Below are 24418 nucleotides of genomic sequence, written 5' to 3'. Positions count from 1 at the left end.
TCTCACATCTTTTTCAGATTATGAACGCGGAGGTGTTTTGGAAGTGAGAGATTTTGAAAGAAAAGCCAAAGAAGGTAATTGTCATGAGCTGGGAAACTGGTTTGGGCAAGAAATAACAAAAATATCAATGTGTAGGCAGCACATAATGTGACTTGGAAGAAAAGCAAATTTATTTAACCTTTATTGCACTTACACCTGTCATGTTACTTTTATTAGTCAAAGACTCTAACTAATGCAGAAGACAATACTGATAGAGCAGTGAGGGGTTGGTGGATTTACAGCTCTGTTCGGGAGAAGGAGGTAGTTCATAGAGTCACTACAAAAGAAAATGAATTTGCTGCATCAAGGGCTCCTGTCCAACTGCAACTCTCTGAGTTTAAGAGAGCACTGAATTCTGTAAGTCTGTCACATTAAATCCTATTTAATCTCTAACAAAATGGAGGGAGAGGGTTTTTAAGATTGGCAACCTCTTCCACATTCCTTTACCTCCCCCTGTCTTTTTTCCTGAATGCTTGTTCTAGTTTTGTACCTCCTGTGGATAAAGAGCTCCCACCTTGCCTGGCTGCTGATAGCTAAAAGCAAATTACCTCTGTACTGTGATCATTCTCAAGACAATGAGAAGACCATATTTTTCAGCAGAAGATGCTCAATCACGTAGTTCAGGACAGACTTTTCTCCTAAAATAAGGCCTAAATTTTAATGATTTTTCAGTTAAACTTAATCTTCCTGGAAACTTGGATGACTTTGAATAGGGGGATTAGGCTCTAAAGTTTGAGTGTGGGTTGGTTGTTATTTTTTTCCCTGGATAGTGAGAGAGCTTATTTCCAAAGACGTAGCTAAGATGTTACCTAACATTATCAAACCACTTACTTAGCTTTAGACCATCAGGAGATCAATTCTGTGAGCCTGAACTAATTCTTCTCTATCTCATTTCAATAGTAGAAGGATGGTGCTTATCTTTTCTTATGAGGAAGTGAACTCTGCTCTTGCTGCTGGTAGAACAGGGCAGCGACAGAAGGTCTAGAAAATGATGCTTAGTGTAAATACATTTCCCAGTCACTGTCACCCTGACTATGGAATCTTGACTTAGCTGCAGCAAGGGAGTGGGTGGTTGGGCAATAGCCTCTTCCATTTCCTTAGACAAGTGCGGTTGGAAAACATAAACTGCCATCCTAGAAAGCGGAATCCATTACTGGATCCATCCATGGAGGAGAGATGATGAAAACAAGTGATGCTGTGTTCCTGAAAAAATAAGTAATCCAACACCCTGCTAGTTATCAGTTGAGCAGAGGTTCTTCAAAAGAGCTGTGTGGATTATGTTGCTGTAATAAAAGATGTAGTTTTGATGTAGTTAAGAGAAACTGGATGTACTCCCAACATTGTAGAACAGCTTTGTAGTGTGTACCATGTGTCATGCATAACCAGTAATAGAAGAGGGTGGCTTGTTTTAGTAAACTTTGGCTTGAGTTCAGTTCAAATGTACAATGTGCATAAAAGTTCTTATTTTGCTGAGATCCCTTTTGGTTTTTTTTTCCTTCTCTAGTCTGTGATAACATGGAGAGGTACAACTCAGCCAGCCCTTTCCTCTGCATGGATCTCACTTACATCGCTGCTTTATTAAAGGAAGGGTTTGGATTTAGGGACAACACAGTCTTAAAGGTGAGAAAAAACAGTTAAATCCCTATTGACTAACGTGCATTACTTCATCTTTCTGACTAATTATCTACTGAATCTTTCCAGATTTGTAACATGTAGTTGCTGTCATTTGTGTAACTTATGAATCTAGAGAACTGTCAGGAATAACTTGTTTTTCTTCCTTTATAGTTGACAAAGAAAGTAAACAACATAGAGACAAGCTGGACTTTGGGTGCTACCTTTTACCTGCTGCAGTCTCTGGGGATGACTTACTGACTTGTGATACTGCTGTGGACTTCAGCATTTCTGAAAATGCTGAGAAAGTGAATTGCAATCTCCAGGTATGGTGTTCAGCTGGACTGGTCACAGAGCAGAACATGGACCAAAAATATATGACAGCTCTTTACCCTGGATTGGCATTGTGCCTAATGAGAGTATGATTTATAACTGTGATTGCCATAAATTATTCAGAATCTGCCTTAAGAAAGTCAAAAGGTCTAAACTCCAGCAGAGAATAAGCAAGGGGCTCAAAACCAGCTTTCACCAGCAAGTTTGTTAGAAGCACAGAGTTCCTGGATGTGGTGGCAGACTACAGACACATGACTTCCCCTACCCCCTTCTATTTTAACCATAAATAACTTAAATTTGCTTGTGAGATGTTAAATACAGAAATTAGGAATAGCATCAACGGTGATGCAGAGAAAAGTGAACAACTGGATGCTGCCAACCTCAGTGTTCCAAAAATCCAGCTGCTAGCTTAGCAAATACATGGCAAGAATATTCCAGTCTTTCAAGGGCCTGCTCTAAGTACACTTTGGGCATGGTTTTGGGAAAGGTGCTGGCTAAAACAGTCATTTACCAAGCATTTTTTTTAGGCAGTAGGCATTTCCTGAGCAGAATGTGTGCCTGTGTTTCAGTTTTGCTGCCCTTTCCAAGTCTGTGCAGCTCCACCGTACATCTGACTACCAGACTTGATAAATTTATTCATTTAGCATGTAGTCATAACACATAGTTGTGCTGGCACAACGAGGCAGCAGTGCCAGCTATTGAAACTGCCAGAAGATGAGCTTGTCATATGCCACCCACAAGGAGATTGCAGTCAGATGAAATGGCTGATCTGACAGCTCACTTTGCTGTGAGAGCCAGCTCTGTTTCTCTGCTCTCAGCAAGGCACATTCACAGCCTTCTTCCCTCTGCTGCTGGTGCTCCTCAGGTTCTGGATGAATCAGGACACCTGACCTGAGGTGGTGCTCACCCAAGAGTCAAGTCTGGTGCTATCCCAAGGACAGCAGGCAGGGCACAGCCCAGCAAGGCCTGCTGGGCCAGCAAGAGGTCTGAGCACCACAGTCCCTTTTGCTGGAGTGAGCTCTAAGGTGTGGTCTCCCATTTAAAACCCATCCATTGCCCTAAGTAAAAACAGCTGTAGAGATGTCTTCCCCCCCCCACTATGAAATAATTGGCAGCTTGCTACTGTCTTCACCTCTTCAAGGAATGTGTAAGGTACAGGTGAACTTACCCATCACAACAAAGAGGTATTGCTCATGTGACTAAGGGAAACTTCTAGCCACTGATGTCTTGTGATGAACATTTCCCTGGTGGGCAGTTGCAGTTACCCAAGTGTCCCAGTTGCTCTAAAACACCTTTCTGTCAAACCAAAGACTGCCCTCACGCCGCCTTCTCTGCAAACTGGATTTGAAAATAATTGGTAATTCCCAGCAAGGGGAGGAAATCGTGCACTCATGTCTTCAATGGTCTTGCCAAACAGTTTGGAGACTTAGAAATTTGCCTTACTGTGAACATTAATTCTTTTCCTCTAGTTAGCAGTGCAAGTTTGCCTGTGGCTGATTAAGCTACCGCTTCTCATATCTCAGGTTTTACAGCACGAGGGTGCAAGGCATGCTTTTGATTGAACAAGTTCAGTCAGCAACAAGAAGCCAAGGGTTGCAGATGGAGCCGTCCATACTTATCTCATCACTGACACTTTGCCATAAATTCAGGCTCCTTTTTTGAAACAGGACATGCTCATCCTGCATGTGTGGGTCCTTACCAGAATCTTTTTGAGATCCACATTGAGAAATTCCTGTGTCACACCAAAGTTCTGTTCCTTCCTCTCTAGAAGTTTCTGTTTGAACATGAAGGAAGTAATTGCAGCCTCTTCTCAACCATAAACATTTCTTATTCCTCTTCCTACCGTTGTCAAAACTTGGTATATGGTCTGGTCTGCAGAACAAGGTGACTGCAAATGCATTCATTATGTCTTCAGTGAACATTTCTGTATTCTCAGAATATACAAAGTAGGGTGCAGTGGTTACTGGCCAGGCTGTGTTACCTGAGAACAAGCTAATTTAATAATCCAGAAATCATCTTTCAGTCTGAGCCAGTGCTATGACAAACTCTTACTGGATCTTGGGGCTAAGAGCTAGCAGCAGTGAGGCTGTGTTTTGAAGGTGGGATGCTCTACCTAAGGGAAAAGCAGCAGCATTATCTGCCCCCTGAAAACACACCAGCCCTGAGGAGGGCTTGAGGGCTGGGTTTTGTCTAAAGCAAGGAGGGGCTAGAAGAAGGGTACCATGCAGAGGAAGTTGTTTTTTCTGCATTCTTTTCCTCAGACTCTGGTACTACAAATGCTAGGGGATAGCATCTGCTTCCCAGTACCAAAGTTGCATTTAATCTGAATGCTCAGGGCCTTCATTTGTCAGTGGCACAATTCATTAACTAAAGCAGAACTTCTGCTCTCTGTTACTGGCATGATCCTTCAGTTATGGGAGAAACAAAAACTCTGTTAAAAGGTTTATTTTTGCAAGAATTTGCAGAATTGAGCCCCTGCTGTTTACACCTGAACCCAAGTGGGTGGGGGATCTGGACAACCCAGTCAAGTCCTCACACTTACCCTAGTGCAATGAGATTATTTATTACCTAAACTAAAGAGTAAGCAGCCTTTTAAGAGAAGAGCTCTACTTGCAGCCCTGATTTTTATCTCCTCCTTCGTAATGTCTTTGAGCCAGGCACTAACAAGGACTGCCTAATATGAGTGACTGCAGAAGCACAAGTAATAGCTTTCACTTCAAAACTTAGGTTTCATTCTTTCTGATGTTCATTTCTGATACTGGTCACCCATATGTGTAAATCTTGCCCATGGGCAGTGCTTAGTTTAATTCTGTGAATGGCAAATGTCTAATGCAAGAGGCTGGTGTTTGGAACCGAAGACAGAATATCTTGAATTGTCTATTTTAGTAATTAAAGCATTTTTAACAATATTGAAGATGTTGTGGTATAGTTTTCTTTGCTGGATATTATTGTTGCCTTGTATCTTTTCCATGGAGCCCTTAGCCAGTTCCACAAGAAACACCGTTATTAAATAAAGCACCAAGAGAAAGGCAGGGAAAAGGGTGAAAGAACAACAGAGAGAGTTTTAAAATATATCTGCCACCATGTGTTGTTTCTCTCTGCTGCAAACTACCCCTTCTGTCTGAGCTGAAGTGCCAAGAAGCCAGGAGTGATGTTACAGCTCTAGCAATCATATCAGAAGAAACTGAAAGTAATTAAGCAGCAAAATCTGTTAAAAATTAGCCAGCAGTTTGCAAAATTCAGCACTGTGTTTGCCAAAAGACAGACAGCTGTTTGCACCTCAATCTTGAATTCAGGAGGCCCAGATTAATAGCACATACTATACTTAGTTCTGTGACTGAAGACATCATGGTACTAAGGGAAGAAACCCTAAATCCTCTTGAGGAGGGCAAATGTGACAGCTTTTGCATAAACCAGTGGATGGTGTAATACACAGCTCAATCTCTCAGTTTTATTGTAAATTAAAATAAAAGTTCAAAGATTCAAGTAAGTCACAGTCCTTTTAAGGGCAAGGCATTCATAGGCAAGCTGCTCACTGACAGGCAGACTGACAACAGATCACTTGCTGGCAAAAGCCATGATTTGCTCCTAAAAGAAAAAGAGAAGTAATTCATAAGCATGTGTTTTAGAAAGAACCTTTAGGCACGTTCCCATTCATATAAATGAACAACAGTTCTTGGCCAGTCTTTCTAGCCACACGCAGAGAACCTATCCCTGTCCTAGAAAATTAACAAAATTGTAGCATTCCTGTCCTTCCCAAGTAGTACAAACTGGTATTACCAATGGGTTCTGTGCTCAGAAAAAGACATCTTCAATTGTTTTTTTCTTTTAAACAGAGAAAGAGAAAAGAAACTTGTGAGCACTGAAGCAGCAGCATAGTCTTCCTAAATGAAGACAGTGGACCTGTGGCAGCTGCTCTGCCTTAGGAACGTACTGATTTTTAGTTGAGGAAGTGTCTCAACTGTGACCATGACACAAAGGAAACAGGGCACCTGTGTTTAATATAAAGATGGAGAATAAATGAAGTAAAAATTGAAATCCAAAGATGAGAACCTAATTTGCTGGTGCTTGGGAGCTTTGAGAGCAGAGGGCTTAAGGAACCTCACAAAAATCCAGCAACTAGGTCAAGAGGGTGAGAAGTTCAGGCAGATGGGCTGCAAACAGAGGGTCTAAGACAGAAACTCCTCACCACAGCCTTCCTCAGGTAATTTCCATTTTAGAAACTTGAACTTCTGCCATGAGGGAACAATTCACAAGGCAAAACAGCACAGAAACAGTTAAGTGTAGGCTGCACACTGCATCTGGGAAGTCACCCAATCTCTTAGTGAAGATGTGTCTTCACAGGCCTGTTTTCTCTGTGCATTGCTAGAATACAATTCAAGGTTTGACACTAATTCCATAGCAAAATAAAGCCAAAGATTTCTGATGGCCTCTAACTCCTAATTACTGATACAGAATATAAGACACTTAGATCTTTTATATCCCTTCTGCTGGAGGGGGGAAAAAAAAAGTCTCTACTGAGTCATCAGTTGTTTAGGAACTCCTCAGGCCCATTCAGGACACAAACCCCCCAGTTTAAAATAATATTTTCCAACCAAAAATGTTTCATTTTAAACAAACAAAGATCTTTACATCTTGTGCTTATTTCATGAATAGTTTTGGACAACTCCTACAGCCCTCACTGAAGTGAGATCCTTACTTTGACAGGAGGCAGGGCATTTGTTGCTTGCAATCCCCATGTCCTCAGCAACACCAGAGGAGCCAGTGTGGTAGAGTACAGCCTTTTTAGCACATCAGTAGCAGCTAACAAGGAGACATTATGCCTCTGACGTTCTGTTTCAAACTTGAGGAGGTGTTTTAAAGAGCCTGGAAGAGATAATTGAATGTTTCTATTACCCTTGATGTGCCACAAACAATTGTGCATCTTATCTATAGAGCAGTTTCCTCTGGGAACTGAAAGAGAACAGAAATGGTTCATCTCAATAAAGACCTCTTTCCACCAGCTAGTGCTCTTCATCTCACCACATCTCTAACTGCCATCCTGCAGAGCTTTTTTTTTTTTTAAAGCAGCTTTAAGATTCATGGGATGGAAACTGCATCCAAGAATCATGAACTGCTTCACTTCAACAAAGCTTTCAAACACAGGACAGCAGAATGCTAACCAGAGGTACTGCAGCAAAGACCTGGGAGACTAATCCTTTACTGCCCCAATGCTGGCTTGGAGCCTTACCCAGATCGCTCCCGTTGAAGGCTGCTGCACTGAGGTGATGAGCTAAACATGCAATATCACCAAAGCCCAGGTTCACTCCTTGTCCTGCAAGTGGGTGGACTCTGTGTGCTGCATCCCTGGAGCAAGAGAAGACAGAAATTTATTTCCCTTCTTGAAGAAAGCCACAGTGGCTGACAAACCCCAGAAGGGATCAGTGTAGCACTCCTCACCTCTTTGCAATGAACCACCTTAGAGCAGCATATGCGCTTTATCCAGTACCTCCTTGCATGCTATGCTGAACTACCTGACTGCCTCTCCAGTTGTAAGAAGCAAGACATAGGGGAGGTAACAAAAAGCACGTCTGAAAGGAAAAATTATAAAGAGGTGACTAGCCAAAGTCCTCTCAGTTACATGTGGAACAGGCCTTTATGTTTTTGTAAGTGACCTCAGCACAACAGGAGCTCTGTCAATGGCACATTGCACAAACACAAAGTGGACAGATAAAGTGAGTATAAAGGAGTGGTGGGATTATCATTGAATAGAAACAAAATCAGGCTCTTCTATGAACAGACTTATCTGTAAAGCTCAAAGACAAACATTGCTGTGGGAGTCACAAAGTAAAGGAAATTAGATTAAGTTTTGATATGAAATGCAAGATCATGTGCTTTACCAAGCTATAAAGCACAGAGTGCTCCCAAGCATAGAGTGGTTCATAGGTTGGTAAGATGAAAAGTGCACTACACAAAAGTTTTGCACAGCATCCAAGAATTACTGAAAGTTACCACCATACTGCAGCTGGGGCAGAGAAGAAAGTATACATGTGACCTTAGAATATAAGAAATGAGGTATTTTCCTGTTTGAATAGGCCACCATATAAAAGTGTCTGACATCCCACATGGAGTAATTTTGGTCATTTGTGTTCAAAAAAGGTGAGTTAAAAACTCAAAGTGGTGCTCAGAATGGCTGGTATAATGTAAGGGGAAGTACAGATCCAGCATGAGATACTGGATTGTTTCACTAGACTGTACAAACCAGGAAAGGGAAATAATTATCTTTCAATTTACACAGACAGCAGAGATAATGGACAGAAAGCTACTCATACAAAAGGACAGGAGGGCACACAGAACAAACCGGATCTGGGTAAAGTCGGACTGGAACAATGTATCATTTCTAACATCTATTTGTTGGCGGGAGCCTGCTGTCCTCAGGTCATTTCTAACCACGTGCCACCCGCCCACCCAAGGGCGGCACTGAGCACCTTACCCGATGAGAGCCACGCGGGGCCGGACGTACTCTGTGGCATGGCCCAGTCCCAGGGGGAACATGGCTCTGCTCTCTGCATCCACCTCAGCAACACTTGGGGGCAGCTGACGGACTGCAGTCCCTGAGGGCTTCAGCAGCGAAATGGCAGAACGAAACATGGCCCCAGCAGTGTCAATGAAGTCAGAGTGGTTTACGTTGCTCCACTGAAACAGACAAACAAATCTTTGGAAGCTGACCCAAACTAGACCCATAAAAGAACCCAGCTGAAAAAAAAATCTGAGTTCCAATACTAAATTTTAACCACTTGGACAAAACTATACAGTAGAAAAAACTAACTTCACCATTTTAGGACATACAAATTTCCAACTAGGATGAGCCTACTCTTCCTACCTTTTGGAAATTTAAGTTAACTTCTGTGACTTTCAAAACTAACCTAATTCAGTCCCAAGGGGTCATCTTTTCTTTGCTAAGTGCCTCTTTAATATCATTCTTGCCAGAGGAAGGAACTTCAGAATGCACCTCTCCCATTACTGTTGTTTAGCTACAGAATTCTGTTCTATTTCTTAAAGCCTCTTCCCTGCCATGAGGCTGATACTCACAAAGGCAGAGTTGATGCTATCCACAAAGCTTTCCTCATCCATGGCAAGAAGTTCCGATGCATGGTCATGAGATGTAGACCAGACCAGAGAGCTGGCAGTGTCAGACAGCTAGTTTAAGAGAATGTAAAGGGTAAATATTAAGAGAAAAAGAAACAAAAATAAACATTCAGTGCAAAGACTTCTCCACTGCCCTGCCTCACACTGTCAGTCCCTCTGAAAATTACAGTTCCTGCCCAACTTGTTACAAGTGGGAAACGCCAAGGATAGAATAAAACGGCAGGAGGGGAAAATGCAATAAATGAAAAGTGAAGGGCAGATGTGCAAATTCTTAAGAGACAGAACCAACACAGAAAGGCATAGACACAAATAAAGTTACTAGACTACAAAAATTTTTAAAAACATTTAAAAAAATACTAACGCCTTACCGGAAGAAGCGCAATTGGCCCTGTGGGAAGGAACCGCTGCCATGCTACATTGTTGTCTGTGGCCTATAGTGGAAAGAAGCAAGTGGGCAGCAAGCCAGATCACCCTCTTAGGTTCTACTGCTTATGGAAGAGTTAGTTTAGCAGAATTTTACCTCAGATAAATGGAGAGTTGCCACCACAGCTGACTGGTCATACTGATGTTCAATGTTCTTAATTTCAGCTTCCTTCCGGACCATAGAATTATGACCATCTGCACCAATCTGTAAAACAAAGAGATGCACAGCAACTTCTTCAGCAGCTCCTAGAAACATTAGGAGCTAGTATTTCACTCTAAAAACCTCAGACTGCATCTGTTTATTGTCTGCTTATTCAGAAAAAAAAAAAATCCCCCCAAAACCAGAAGAGGTGGCCCCTTCTGCTCTTCTCAAATTCAGCAGCATCTCCTTGCAGCAGGCAGAAAGAAGGCCATGCCCAGTGTCCCACACCCTCATAGACAGGGCTAGCCACTCATGTCACTCTAGCACTCCACATGGGTGGAGTGGCACACATGGAATTGGAACCAAACCAGTGGAAAGGACTTGGGTTAGAGATGATGCCTTATCAACAGAAATAAAGAGGTTAGTTACCAGCAGCTTGGTCTGAAGTCTGCGTCCATCAGCTAACTCAACTTGGACCCAAGGGCTTGTGTCACAGCCATGGGAAGGAAGGGGCCAGGTGTACCCAACTGCTTTGCTCCTGTAGAAGACCTCCACCCGGTCTGATGGGAACACAGAGTACCATGGTCACAGTACAACATGGACAAGGAAAAGGAAACGTCGCTACAACAGCCAAGGCCATGCAGGTGTCTTAACAGCACCCTAGGAGTTCACTCTACAATTCTCAAGGCACCCCAAAAAACCAGATATGGACAATCCCTTGTCACTGTAAGGCCTGCTCTGGACAAGGAGGTACAGATTTTTTAATTAAGTCCAATTTTGAAGTATTCTGGAGAACTACATATCCAAGTGCTTTCCTGTTCTGTAGCCTTTGGAAGTCAAATTTCTCCCTCCTTCCCAATTCCAGAAGGTGCCCATTTCTCAAGAATGACTTGTTAGACAAATTTCTCCCTCTCAATACTTAGCACACAATAGAAGGCAAGTAACTGAAAGCTATCTGCAGGAAATAAAACATTTGAGAAGTTGTTCTCTACCTGCTACTGCATCTAACTGTTTTGTGAGAGCAGACATAATGACATCATTCTCCACTATGTAACCCATGTCATCTAAGTCATCTTTCTCAAAAACGATCATGGCTTCTGAACAAGCATCCCACACCTACGAAGAAAAAATACATTACATGAAGCTATGTGATAAAGAAGTCCATTTCAGGGACTTAACAGCAAAAAGACATGGTAATCTAGAAATATAGAACTAGACGAAACATCCTGGATTACTGTTGATTCCCAGCTACTAAAGTGCACCACATAACTAATTTCATTAAATGATTTAGCTTAAGCTCAAAAAGTAATTCCAAGTCAAGTTTTTCATCCCTACTTTTCTGTTACATAATTGACATAGGAAGCTATGCTACAGCCTTGCTGTAGGTTAACCCCAGCAGGCAGCTCAGCCCCACACAGCTGCTTCCTTTCTCCCCTGCACTGAGATGGGGAAGAAAACTGAAAGGATGAAAGTACAAAACTCATAGCTTGAGGTAAATGCAGTTTAATAGGAAAAGCCAAAGCCACATGTTCAAGCAAAGCAATCCAAGGAATTAATTCACTGCTTCCCAAGGACAAGCAGGTGTTTAGCCATCTCCAGGAGAGCAGGGACCCATCAAGCATAATAGTTACTTGGGAAGACAAACACCATCCCTCCAAACTTCCCATCTTTCTTTCTTCTTTTCCTCAGCTTTTATTGCTGAGCATGACACCATATGGTATGTATGGATTATCAGCCAGGGTCATATGTCCAGCCTGTGTACCCTCCCAGCTTCTTGTGCACTCCCAGCCTGCTCACTGGCAAGACAGTGTGAGAAAGCCTTGGCACTGTGTAAGTGCTGCTCAGCAACAGCTAAAACATCCCTAAAACTGTGTTATCAACAGTTTTCAACACAAATCTGAAACACCGTCCCATACAAGCCACCATTAAGAGAAGAAACTCTATCCCAGCCAAACCAATACACCCTTTACCTTTATTTCCTGGCTAATACCCAAGGCTCGCTATCTACAGCTGCCACTAGGAATCCACTTTTCAGCCTGTAACATCAAGGCCCTGAGGACAGGTATTTCTGAGCAGACTGCTACCCACAGAAAAGAGACAGAAATGAACATAAGTATGACCTGCCCTTTACCATAGAAATAAAAACCTTTGTGTCATTGATGCAAGTACTTTTGAGAATTCAGAGTAGACAGACACAAGGTGTATCTGCAGCCCTAAGGCACCTGCATTCGCCGGAAGGGCTTGAGTCTCAGGCTGCAGACATGATCCCAGGCACCACAACCTGAAACAGAAAAAGGACAGAAATACACAGAGATACAGGTTCACATGGCACACTGAAACCAAAACTAAACTGAAGCTCACTCCACAGTCTCCTCCACTCTTCCCTGACTATGCTCAGGCTTGGCTAGACAGTGCCAGGTCTGCCTCGGTGCTATCACAGCTCCAGAATCACATTGTTTTACTGTTAACACAAGCCAGCAGGAAAGAAACAAGAGCTCTCCATGAGCCTCTGACCTAACAGACAGCTCTCACTGTTCCATCACTAGGTAATAAAACAGATGTAGAAATGCACAGCCATTATTGTAAAGAACATTTCTTTCTCCAAAAGGAATCAAGGCTCAAATATCTCTTTGAAATGACAATTAATCCTCATTAATTGAGGACTGAGTTACCAGACTACAAAGCATTAAGCTTCTTATGTGAACAGAACATTCCAGGTGCTGTAGAGAGCACCTTACAACCTTTCACTGCCTAAAGTCACAAATATTTATATGATAACAAATCAGACCAAGATACCAGAACACAGATCCTTGTTATCAAGAGAATTTGGATTTAAAAACCACAACTCAGCATGTAGAGACAAAGGCAAATAATGCTAATGATGTTAGGTTGAAGGCAACACATAGTCAAAAGGGTTTTTGTTTCAACAAAACCAGCTCAAATATAAATGTTAAAAATGCAAACAACAAAATCATACTTACTGCTTAGGAGGGTTGCTGATCCTGGGGAGATGGAACTGACCCTGTTGCTGTAACTGTCTGGCATGTGATCATATTCTTTCCTAGGACCAGCCTCCAGCAAAGCAATCTTTTTATCATGGAAGTGGATGTCATGCCCTAAAATAAGCAAATACATGTTTTGTTACAATGCTCCTGCCAAAAATCTCAAAAACAAAACACCTGAGTTTTTGTAATAAGACACAGTAGATGCAACACTTAATAAAGAACTACGTAGACAGTACAGATTTTGACCAGGCAGGTAAACTTTTGTATGTTAAAGCTTTATGACTACAGTCCTGTTACTGAGATGGACAACTCTTTTGCAGCTAAAGCAAGGATTACATATTTCCCTTCTACATAAAGCTTACATTTTTGTACAAATTTGTGTCATTTTTAAATGAAAATTTATTACTGGAGTATTATCAAGTGAAATCTGCAATATTTACTCCATGTTTACTCCAGAACACGTTTTCCAGAGCTTAAACATAAATTCTCCTTATAGAAGAAGAGATCAAAATAAAACTTCTGTGATATGTAGCAATTACATTAATATTTTCCCTGTCCTCTCATTATGACAATGGAATAGCACAGGCAGTTTAGACTTTAAACTTCCACATAAAGAGAACTGAAAAGAAAAAGAAGACTCAAGTAAAGTGGAAAAAACCCTGCAGCTGAGCTGGCCACACCTGCAGCATCCCAACCACGACAGATGCAGAAGGCACGGAGGACAGAAGTGGTGTCCTTCATCATCTAGAGTTTACTACTACAGCAGCCCTAGAGACAGCAGTGTCCTAGGCATAATCTCTAGATTATGCACAGTAATAACCTCATCTCCTGAGAGGTCCCAAACCTGCTTGTCAGCCTTAGGTACCACCCCTGGAGGACATCCTTATGCCATCTCAAATCCACTGGGCCCTTGTTTAACAATACAAGCAGAACTTAAGCTTGCAAGGTAAGCCCTTACACTTGCAAAGCACTTATTATTGCTCAGCATCTTTGATCTTCTGGGCACTATTTTTTTCAGGTTTCTGTCACTACTGCACCCTTCTGAATCCATGTTGTAAATAAAGGAGCACCCACTACTCTCAGGATCTCTAATGACACAAAGCAAGCAGAAATCCATTTTAACTTGGTATTCCAGTGTTTAAAATACTGGGTTAGAGAATGAAACTTGGGATCAGATAATAATGATTAGAGCAATGGAGCACCTCTCCTACAAGGAAAGACTGGGAAAATTGGGTTTATTCAGCCTGGAAAAGAGATGGCTATGGGGTGACTGAATTGTGGCCTTACAGTACCTGAAGGGAGCCCACAAGAAAGACAAAAAGGGACTTTTACAAGATCATGTAGTGACAGAACAAGGGGAAATGGATTCAAAGTGAAAGAGAGTAGACTTAAATTAGATATTAGGAGAAGTTCTTTGCTGTGAGGATGGCGAGACACAGGAACAGGTTGCTCAGAGAAGCTGTAAATGTCAGAGAAGCTGTAAATGTCCCAACCCTGGAGGTGTTTGAGGCCAGGCTGGATGTGGCTCGGAGTAACCTGGTCTATGGAAGGTGTCCCTGCACACAGTAGGGAGTTGGAACTAGGTGATATTTAAGGTCCCTTCCAACCCATTCTGTGATTCTATAATCAGAAAAGCATTTTAGCTAAGGGTGACATTATCCATCAGCTATTTAAGGATGAGCATACTTGACAGAAACACTACAGTCTATAAAACTCCTGTTAACGGCCCCATTAACACTGTGCACACACAGAGATATGGCTTGGCTCATCACTGACCGGCTCACCAAACAGCCTCAGGTGAACTTTAGAGCAGGATCAAGGATCCCTCAGCAGGCCCCGGACACTGAGATCCTATACACGGTTACCTCACCCTGCGGGAGAGTGGGTCACAGCCTTACCCAGCACGGCGGCCATGGCGCTCCCGACCATGCCCCCGCCCGACACCACCACATCGTAGAGCGGCGGGTTGGAGGCGGCAGAGCGGAGCGGAGCGCGGGGCCCGGCGCTGAGCCGCGCTCCGAGCGGGGCCAGCAGCGCCCGCCCGCGCAGCGCCGCCATCGCCGCGGAACTGACGGCGACGGAAGTGGCGAGCGGAGCCATGACAACGGCTGTGCGCGCCGCCGGTCTCGCGTCTGATTGGCTGCCTGCGGCAGAGTGGGCGGGCCCGAGCGCCGCTGGCCGCGCTGATTGGTGCGGGCCGGGGCGGGCTGAGGCGGCGGCCCGCGGACGAGAGGGGGCTCAGCCGCGGCGCTCCCGGGCGGGGAGGCGGGGTCGCAGCCCCGGATCCCGCACTTCCCAATTCCTTTCGTTTTTTCCAGGTTACGCGACGTCCCCTCAGGCTGTAACGCGCCGACTCCTGCGTTTCCCGCCGCCGGGCAAGGAGCTGGGAGCATCCTATCGGGATGGGGGGCCGGCGGTCTCCGTTAGAACCGGGCGTACCGTGCCAGGCAGAGTTATGGGGTGACCTCGGCGTGTTCGAAGAAGATGAGGAGCTGGAGGGTTTCAGGAGGGAGGCGGAAGTTCTGCGTGAGAAGCTGAGGGAGGCTCTCAGGTAGGACGATACCTGGTACGGATGGCAGGATGGGGTGCAGGATTCCCTCTCCCTCTGGCCAGGGAGGAGGCGGAGCATGATGTCCCAAAATGCGGGTGTATAGTGCCAGAACACTGGCCACAGGTGTAGTCACAGCAGGGAGGATGGGTCAGTAGGTGCCCACGTAAGCAGCTTTCACCTAAAACACGAACAGCACAAACCCCCGCCTCACTCATCAGCTAATCATGCTTACAATGTGCCAGCAGATGACACACATTCTTATCCAGTATCCAGTCTTCAGAGCTGTGGGCTTTCCAAGGTCGAGCTCTCAGATGACTTTCCTTGTGGTTAATCTAGCTTTGCATTCACTAGCAGGTCACACGTGCACTCTTACAAAGGAAATAGTTTATGAAGAAGAAGAGACTGCAGCAATTACCAGCAAGTGTATTGACCAGGAGTCTGTTCACACATGATCTGCACCTTCTGTCTCCCTCCACTTTTTTCCCCTTTGCTGTTCTTGGTCCATTCTGACTTACCTTGATCCTTCCTTTTGCCTGCATTTATTCCTTCCCTAAAACCTAAGTTTCACTCACTTTCACAATCACCCTCAGACATCCTATGAGAAGTTTGCCATTTTAATGAGACCCAGGATAGTCTCAGATGGGTTTTCTTATTACCAATAATATGGTCATCTTCTCAGGTACAAAGTTTCTAGCTGAACCTCTCAAACATCACACTAAAGCAGTTTCTTGTAATGACATTCCCATCATCATCCCAGGAATGCTAGTGTTTGGTACTGTTTGTTGGGATTTGTGCATCTGTGTGCCTGATTGCCTCTCCTGCATTTGTCTGTTGAGTAGCTATTGGCAAGATAACCCTAAAGCTGGAGCTTTATGGTTTGCTTGTGGCCTTTCTGGCAATAGAGTGCTCTCAGCATAATAAATTGCATGATAAAGCTAAGTGGGCCTAACTTCCATTTTATACATGGAAAACAAAACAAGCAAAGCTCTGCTCACAAACTTCGGTAGCAAAGCAAAATATAGAGCCTGAGAATGACAAACCCTAGGCCTGTCTTTCAACAACCAGCTCAGCCTGCGGTGTCTTTCTCTTAATCAGTGTCTCCCTTCTTTTAACTCTGTTTTTTAATAATGTCACTAATTTCCCCTTCATAATGTGTTTGTCTTAGTCACACATCTGGTAACATAAGGCAGTCCAGTTCTTTGACCGACCTCACCTCAGACAGTACCTGGGATCAGCAAAAGCCTCACTTGTTTCCTAAGTCCCGCTTGAGGCCAAAAAGTGCTTCATCTCCCTGGATTCCTTCCATCACCATCCCTCAGCCTTTCAAAATGACCCTGCGGGAAGCTCGCAAAAAGTCCGAGTTGATGAAGTCATACATGTTCCTTGAACTAGACACACACAGAGACAAAAGGCAAAGCCAGGATGAAGCTGAATGTCAGAAACAATTCCGGGCACAGCCTGTACCTGCCCATGTGTTTCTGCCCCTTTATCAGGAAATAATGGAGCAGAATGAGATTCGCAGGCAAGCAGCAACACAGAAAAGAAAGGAGCTGCTACTTTCAACACAGCGGCCCTTCAGTTTTCTGGAGAAGGAAGAGAAAAAGAAAGAAGCTATCAGACAAAAATTCCTGGCAGCAGCAACCCCAAATGAGAGCTCCAAACAGAAGCAAGCCAGTAAAAAAGTTCCTAAATCTACTTATGACTCACTTCTTGGAGATAAACTGAAAGGTAACATGCCAGGGCTCTTTCTGTAAAAGCACCTCCCTGCCTGTCCCTTGCTGTCTCCATGCTGGGAGGTAAGATCATGGCTCGTAGGGAACCACTTGAGCCTAAGGCCAGTGTCCCCTGGTGTTGTTGAGTCTCCTGTGTGTCACTGATCATTGCATTTTGTTTAGATACCCTTGCAGTAGAGTGCCCTAAGTTCAGTAGTCCTATATGAGTGTCAGCAACAGCAGTTCTGTTCCACTCCCCAGAAAACATGGGCACATTGAGCTCTACAGACAGATTTCCATATCCACTTTGCTGCCGATCGTCACAGTCTGGGAATCTTTCCCTGCACTGGATTCCATACCTTTGGTTACACTGAAGGGACTGAGATGATTTGTGGCACAAACATGAAGACAGATGTAGTGCCATAGGTCTCCAAGGTCCATGCAGTATCTTAGATCTGACAATTTTACTCCTACCCAAGTGATCCATTCTGCACAGAACCCCTAGGAGAGGAGACAAGTATTTCCTGAGCCCAAATCAGGCAATTAGTTTGGTTCTAAGTGATGGTGTAGTAGTCCAGTCTCTCCTGCCATTTTATGATGTTTCCAGTGGCCTTCCCACTTGCACTCAGTTGGCTCAGTTGCTAAAACAGGGAAAGTAGATGCCAGGACCATTCTAGTCAGGGTAGCCAAGGAAATGTTACTGATGCTTGCATGTTTTCAGAGGGCTTAAGCCACCGCAGTTGAAAGTTTGAAGTAAGCAATTCAGACTTCATGCTTGAATGTGGGAACTAAGCCAGTCCTTAATAATTCTCATGGCTTTTCTCATTCTTTTCTCCTTTTTTATTGTTTCTGTGATTTCTTCTTGAGGATACACCAGTTCAGTTTTCATCAGAAAATGTTCTGTTTTAACCTAAATAGATTAGAAAGGTAAAAAGCAGCAAAGGACAAACCATTGTTCTATTTCTATCTGGCATATGAGAAGGGAGGACAAATTAACATTTCATACTTCAGGCAATGAATAACTATAAATTAACTCAAAACCATCTTATTTTGCAAACAGCAGTATTGATTTTTTTTTTCCCTAAAAGCAAAAAACCAACCCTCAGCCTACTGTCTGCATTTTTATAAATATTTAGTGCTGCACAGGGAAGGACTTCAGTTTGATGCTATAATCTAAAGCATATTCTATGAAAGTTTGTCACAAAAGTCACAAAACGTGATCTATCCATCAAATATTCCTTACTTAAAAACTTTTCCAATATAGATTACATAGAAAAGCCATCATCTGTTACAAGTATACTTGAATGACACATTTGTATCACACAGTCAATATGGCTGAAAGTCCCATATAAAAAGTATGGGACTAGTATGGAAGATTAACATTTCTGCAAGACAAAGGAGACAAAGGACACAAGTTACCAGGTACCTTTAAGAATAGGAGAAGTCCTGCTCAGTTATTGCTCCAATAAGTAAAAGAGATATATAGAAATGAATGCCTAAGAAAGACACCCTACCATGGTTTTACTGGCATCTTTGAATTATTTTTCCCTGGGAGGCAGAGAAGAGAGGGGCTGAAAAAGTGGGGAAGGAGAGCACAGGATGTTTGGTCTCTCCTATATCTGTAGCTGCCATAATAATGGAAAGTTTAGACTTGGGCAGTGGCAATTTCACAGCCTTTTATGTCACTCACACTGTTCTCATTGCTTTCCTTTTGATCCTTTAGAAGCTGAACTCTACAGGGAAATCCGCATTCAAATGAGAGCAAAGGATTTGCTGGAGAGCTCTGTAGCTCCTATAGACACCAGCAACTGTCGGAGGGAGCCTCAGTCCCGAACTGCCACCAGAACTAAGCAGGAAAAACTTGGCTTCTTACAGGACACAAGTTTCAGCTTCAAACCACAGATTAATCCAGCAATACCAGATTTTGAAGAACTTTACTGGGCGTTTCAGAGGAAAACAGTAAGGAGACAAGAAATCAAAGAGCCAACTCGTAATAAGCCATTCAAGCTGAGAACCTCCAATCTCCATGCCAGGCAGAGGCAGGCTAATGAAAAGATAAAGGTGAGATAGCTGGATATTTCTGTGGTACTGCTTTCTCCTATCAAGATACCAACTTCTCAAGTTTATAGCATTTAATTATTAATGGTTAACATCCTGTGACATCTGCCTCTGTATTGAAAGTACTGCAGAATTCTAGGCCAAACAAGAGAACAAAATTCTACACAAAATGAGCTATGACAGCTAAGGCTCAGTCACCCTTTCATAGCTCTAATCATGTCTCCTTCCCCTTGTCCCTTAGCCCATCCACATGTAAATCTCTGCTGATGGAAGAGAGAAGAGTGAGTGCATTCTCATAGCCCAGTTGTTCTCTTTGGTAGGCAAATAACAGAGGAGATTCTGTACTAGCAACTGTCTGTGAACAAATACACTCAATAAAGTTTCATTTCTTTCAGGATTCTCAGAAGCTTTCCAAGGTTTCAGTGCAAAAAAGTCACTCTCTGCCTGGACTTTCCTCTCTCTCTTCCAACACCCTTCCTGTGCATATTACAGATGCAACTAGAAAGAGGGAATCAGCTATTAGGTAGGTAGAAAGTTGGTCTACAAGACTGTACCACTACTGACCAATATGGAGGAAAAAAACCCAGTGTTTTCCCTCATCACATCAGCTACATCAACAATACATTTCCGAAATGTTTCTCTGTCTTCTTTCTTTGTTAAGTGTTGCTCTGTCTCCCAGTTGCTTTGGAAAATGCACACTTGTACAGCTGAAATTTTACTTTTTCTCCTTGGAGGACTACAAAACTGAAATTCCCACCTAGCATCGGGCAGTCCACATGGGCTCATCAGTAACTTTTTTTCCATACAGATATGCCCAAGATAACAAAAAGGAAGGGGACAAAGAAGGAATTTATTGGCTGGAGAAACAGAAAATGAAATGTCAAGCTATGCAAAAGTCTGTGAACAGCCGAGCAAAAGCACTGGATCCTCATAAAAGTCTGGAGGAAACACAAAAGGAGAAGTTAAAACAGAACAGGTCAGTATCCTACTCTGCACAAAAATAACCTTTTGCTCTACTAACTGAAGATGATCAGATAATTCTTTAGGACAGATTGGGTATAAAAACATTCCTAGCCTAACCTTTTTTGGTTATTGTATCCATTCCACATTCATTTGGATATCTTGACAATTCCACACTTCTCCTTCCATAAAGAACAGTTTCCTTTAGATTAACGTTTGTAGAAACTAATTTGTACAAGCCAGTAAACTGTAATGTGTAGCTTGGTAAAGAACACATGAGACAAGTTTTTTTAAAAATGTGAACACTGTTTCTTTCTTGCAGTTTAGAAGAGCTTTGCTAATAGGTCCATAACTTGTCAGCAATAGGGTTTTTTTTCCCAGCATTCAGAATCAAGAGAATTACCAAAGTGATTTAAAGAATGGAATACTCACTGAGAATTCATCATTCCTGATCAGCTACAGTCAGAGGTAACCTATAGTAGACAGGCAATTTTTCCATTTCAGGCAAAATATGCAAGACAGAACAAAAGAATACAGAAAGGAGCTGGAAGAAATGAAGCTGCGAGTCAAGAACAGACCATTCCTTTTTGAACAGGTCACCAAGGTAAGTGGTCAAAGTCCCAGAACATTTCTGGGCAATAGGATAAATTGTCTTTCATTTAAGACAGGCGTTAAGAAATCTAGTCTCAAATTAATTCATGGATGAGAAGGTACAAACGGTCTCATAGTCTCTGGGGTGCACTCAAAATAATACATGGAAAACCCACCGAAGTGTACTTTAAATTCCTTCCTATTTTTTCCTTGAAAAAAACATTCAGGCTTATTTCTAGGAGCTTGCCAGTTCTTAGTATATATTGCAATCACAATATATGGTCTGATGAAAATCAAGGCCTTATCACACCAGAAATTAAATAAATACCTATTCTGCACCTGAATACCACAGAGTACATTTAGGAGATGCAAAATTTTTTCTTACAACCCTCTCCAGTTAAGCACTTTTTCTTTGTACATCCACTGCTGCAGAAGAACATTAATGATGGTTATGTCGCTTTTATCACCTGTAGGCTTTGCAATCTGGGGCTGCATTCAGCACATCTCAACCATCACACAGTACCAGCTGCAAATCTCTATTGCACCTGAGGTGTAGATAAAATCTGTACTGTATCTTTTTCCCTGGGTTTTCTCTTTCACTTTTATTTCCTTGCAGGAACTGCAGCTGGTTAGAGACAGTGACAATACATTGACAATATGCTGATTTAAAATTTCTCAACAGAAAGTACCCTCCTGGATCAGGCTTTCTGTTCTGATAATGGAAGCAGAGAACACACATGTGTGATAAATACTGGTAATATTTCCATGTACCAGATTGGTAAGAATTCACCATTATCAATAGTGTTCACTGATGTCCATACTAGGTTTCTATCCTTCCATATAGAACACCTTAATCTTTAGGGACTGGCCAGTCCCTCTGGAAAACCCTAATCTCAAGACTACATTGATTTGCAAGGTTCACTTGGAAACAGTGAGGATATAGGACTCAAGATGCTTGTTTTTCAATTGAGCTGATACGAAGCTATTTCACAGGCAGTCTCTATTTATTAACTTCACTGTTGTTAGTTCTTACCACTTACAAGCAAATGTGCTTACAGAGTTTCACATAACTTGGGTTTTGCACAGGTTTTTGATATGAGTGTCAGAGTTAGGACTCAGACACAAGTATACCAGTCTGGTAAGACTGGAATGTGGTAGAAGGAGGAGAACAGAAGAAGGAAGAAAAAAAAGAACTGAAGCAGGAAAACGTGAGCTCTGGCTTTGGGAGATGTAAGATACTGTCCTAGTGTTCAGTTTTGGTACTGTACTGTATGGATTACAAAAATTTTGGACAGGAGGTTGTGTTGTCCTCTTGTCCCCATCAGGAGCATCAAATGTACACTTCAGAACCAGTTGACTGTTATGGGGAATCCCCAGTTCTCTGCATTTACTGTTTAAGTTTCGATTTCACAGCATGATGCTCGTCAAGGAGCAGAGCGTCGCTACAGACACACCCTCCAGCAGGTTGGCCTAAGCGAAGAATTTGTAAGGAAAAAAGGAAAAGATGCCACTGACTTGCTGGAAGAAGACTCTGATGTTCACAGGTATTAAATGCAGTACAGCTCTTTTGTCTGTGACTAAAAATATTTTCCTTGTTCATGAATGCATTCCAATTTCTATAATCTAGTGTAGGAAAAACTAAATTAACTTCACTGCTCTTATTAAGCATTGTGGCTTCTCTCTCTGAATTCGTATGACTGCACCCTATTTCATATGCACAGGGCAAACCATTTCTACCATTAGCCCATCACTATTTTTGCAGGCTGCCCGAGCCTCGAGGTGAAAAGGATGACTGTACTGAACAGGAAGGAGTACCTCAGGAGGAACTGAGCACAAAGGGAGTGGCAACATAAAAGCTTGCAGAAGAATCCATCAATCAGTTCTTGACTTCTTTGGTTCAAGATTCTCCAGGTTCATCCTCAGGAACTTAATAGTTTAAGCTGACACCTAAGAATTGCTGTGGGGTGAGATGGGAGAATTTCGTAAAGGGAAAAAAACAACTGCTGTTTAGAGCATGTCTTGTTCAGCCCAGCAAGCCCTGCAGCCTCCCATAGTCTTCAAAAGTGTCCCTTGTGTGAGCTCTTTCCCTTTAATGGGCAACAAAACAAGTTAGAGAGGTTGAAGCACTCCCTTTGGATAAAAGTAGATATGAAGGATTGAAGAGGTGCATCCTCTACTGTCAGCTCCTTGCATTCATGCCACAGAAGCACACAGGAAAGGGAGAATGCCTTCTACTGTGCTAAAGCTTTTTTTAGACACGTGTGGTAGAATGCTTTCAAACAACGTACTTCTACAAAAACAAGTATCAGGATTTGAGTTATCTTGGGAGAAGACTCAAAAGGTAGTCTTTCTCTGGTGTTAATTCTTCATTCACCCACTACAGCTCGGCTTCTTCCCCCCATTAGTAAGAAGCAATAATCTTCCTATATTAAAAAATCTCCCATGTTTCATGATTCGAAAATGTTTCAACATCTTACCAATTCAGGTCATTAATTTGGCGCAAAAAACAACCAAAGTTATGAAGAAGGTTGTAATTAAACACTTTGAATGCATCACTCTGAATTATTGTTGTCCTAATTGTATGATTACTGTGATATCAAAGATATATTTGGGAAGAAAAAAGATTAGGTGTTGCCTGCCAGGACGTTGCACTCAAATGCCTAGTGCACCTTGAAAGGGGTATTTCACACTTTAGTGATCCTCCTTTGCTTGACACTAATAACCATTTCAAAAATAAAAATCCGTGCCACCTGGAATGTTTTCTGAGAATTTTGCACTTTGACATTAAAATATTTTCAAACAGATAAAATGTTTCCATATTGCTCAATTTTCCTCATCAGTTATCTTTTCCTCAATTACTTAAATACAAGATGTGTCTCTTTTTATCACCTTAATCCTTTTTTCCTTACACTGTAACAACACAGCCTTATCATCAAGTCAGAAGTACAGTACCTGTCAGAGCTACCACATTAGACAAAGATATAAAACTGAAATAATGACATTTTTAATCATAACAAAGTACTAAATCCAAGGATTTGTGGCCCAGGGGTTTCACACTGCTACGTTACAGACTGAATGCACCAAACTGCAACATCCTCATTAGTGACTCAGTCTCCACACTGAGAACAGGCTTCAGCTCCTTGGAGGGTTCCAGAAAGGCTGTTACCAGTGTACCAGTTCCTACACAGGTGTAATTGTGTAGGACATCCAGAAGCTGTTCTTTCTCTGGGTACCCCCTGGAAAGGAGCAGTGATGTAACCATATTGTCACTGTGCCTCGCCACATTGAAGGAGGAAGGAAAGAAGATTACTTCCATACTCTAAGTCTGTGATTTAAAGCCTCTTTGTATGGATATATTTGGAGCAGTGGGACTGAAATTTTAATACATACATTTTAAAGGGTATTTACTAAAATTGGTTGCTGATTTCCATAATAATAGTTAATGGTGCTGAAAAAAGAAATTTCCAAGTATGTGATGTGAAAAGGGAAACCCTAAGAAAGGAGGAACAAAAGTTTAAATTATTATGCCATATCCTTTTAAAAAATACTAAGGTGACATGCATGAATATAATAACAAATAAATTAAAGCCTTCATATTGGTCCCTAAACTGAAATTGCAGAAATGTGATAAAAGTAAAAGCATCAAACTAAGTAACTGAAACTCACATCTCTCTTGCTAAACAAAGTTTTGTTCTGAAAGGAGGATTACGTTTCTGTAATCCTAAAAGAGAGCTGTAGTCTCTTAATATGTCTCAAAAATGGTATGGAAATAAAGAGTTTCAACTATGGTTCTGGACTTTTGCATTTTATGAAAGTATTTGGTTATATTCAGTTACAAGATTTACAGCCTGTTCAGCTAACCTAC

General features: G+C 42.3%; 3 protein-coding genes across 8 annotated transcripts in view; 2 read left to right on the top strand and 1 right to left on the bottom strand.

Moving 5' to 3' along the window:
- ENTPD5 (ectonucleoside triphosphate diphosphohydrolase 5 (inactive)) overlaps positions 1-10667 on the top strand; it is a 28462-nt gene extending 17795 nt beyond the window's left edge. For 3 of the 5 annotated variants that reach the window (XM_066552830.1, XM_066552831.1, XM_066552829.1), the window contains exons 12-14: positions 18-74; positions 1544-1659; positions 1825-4892. In XM_066552830.1, coding sequence (XP_066408927.1) covers positions 18-74; positions 1544-1659; positions 1825-1911 — 260 coding nt within the window. In that variant the 3' untranslated portion in view covers positions 1912-4892. Of the gene's footprint in view, positions 1-17; positions 75-1543; positions 1660-1824; positions 4893-5819; positions 5998-9699 lie in introns of those variants that run through there. The other 2 variants (XR_010783879.1, XR_010783880.1) reach the window with 2 other exon arrangements.
- Positions 5415-14739, bottom strand: COQ6 (coenzyme Q6, monooxygenase). Of its 2 annotated transcripts, none has more exons than XM_066552827.1 (12): positions 14580-14739; positions 12658-12792; positions 11899-11957; positions 10669-10792; positions 10106-10236; positions 9632-9739; positions 9480-9542; positions 9055-9162; positions 8456-8658; positions 7214-7329; positions 6683-6849; positions 5415-5571 (listed from the first exon to the last, which is right to left on the bottom strand). In XM_066552827.1, the coding sequence occupies exons 1-12, from the start codon at positions 14737-14739 to the stop codon at positions 5542-5544; spliced, it is 1404 nt and encodes a 467-aa protein (XP_066408924.1). In that variant the 3' UTR covers positions 5415-5541. The 2 variants fall into 2 exon arrangements, with proteins under 2 accessions (XP_066408924.1, XP_066408925.1); XM_066552828.1 differs by having other exon boundaries at positions 8486-8658.
- Positions 14740-14919: 180 nt separating this feature from the next.
- On the top strand, positions 14920-24341 carry FAM161B (FAM161 centrosomal protein B). The gene is made up of 8 exons (XM_066551221.1): positions 14920-15232; positions 16398-16960; positions 18668-19005; positions 19398-19525; positions 19811-19978; positions 20467-20566; positions 21967-22097; positions 22316-24341. Exons 1-8 carry the CDS (start codon positions 15084-15086, stop codon positions 22404-22406), a joined length of 1668 nt encoding a protein of 555 aa, XP_066407318.1. The 5' UTR covers positions 14920-15083; the 3' UTR covers positions 22407-24341.
- The last annotated feature ends 77 nt before the right edge of the window (positions 24342-24418 follow it).

Source organism: Molothrus aeneus, chromosome 6 (assembly GCF_037042795.1).
Source record: "Molothrus aeneus isolate 106 chromosome 6, BPBGC_Maene_1.0, whole genome shotgun sequence".
Classification (NCBI taxonomy): domain Eukaryota; kingdom Metazoa; phylum Chordata; class Aves; order Passeriformes; family Icteridae; genus Molothrus; species Molothrus aeneus.
Note: the sequence above shows the minus strand (reverse complement) of the source record. Positions and strands in the feature narration are given on the sequence as shown.

Excerpts from the sequence above, each read along its gene's own strand:
- COQ6 (XM_066552827.1), bottom strand. The coding sequence starts at position 14,739 with ATGGCGGCGCTGCGCGGGCGGGCGCTGCTGGCCCCGCTCGGAGCGCGG. Across the intron at positions 11,958-12,657 it reads ATCAGCAACCCTCCTAAGCA|GTTGTGGTGCCTGGGATCAT; the intron begins GTAAGTATGATT and ends TTTCTGTTTCAG. Across the intron at positions 6,850-7,213 it reads CTTCAACGGGAGCGATCTGG|GCTCTTTAAAACACCTCCTC; the intron begins GTAAGGCTCCAA and ends TATCTCTTCCAG.
- FAM161B (XM_066551221.1), top strand. The coding sequence starts at position 15,084 with ATGGGGGGCCGGCGGTCTCCGTTAGAACCGGGCGTACCGTGCCAGGCA. Across the intron at positions 19,979-20,466 it reads GAGAAGTTAAAACAGAACAG|GCAAAATATGCAAGACAGAA; the intron begins GTCAGTATCCTA and ends TTTCCATTTCAG. Across the intron at positions 22,098-22,315 it reads GAAGACTCTGATGTTCACAG|GCTGCCCGAGCCTCGAGGTG; the intron begins GTATTAAATGCA and ends CTATTTTTGCAG.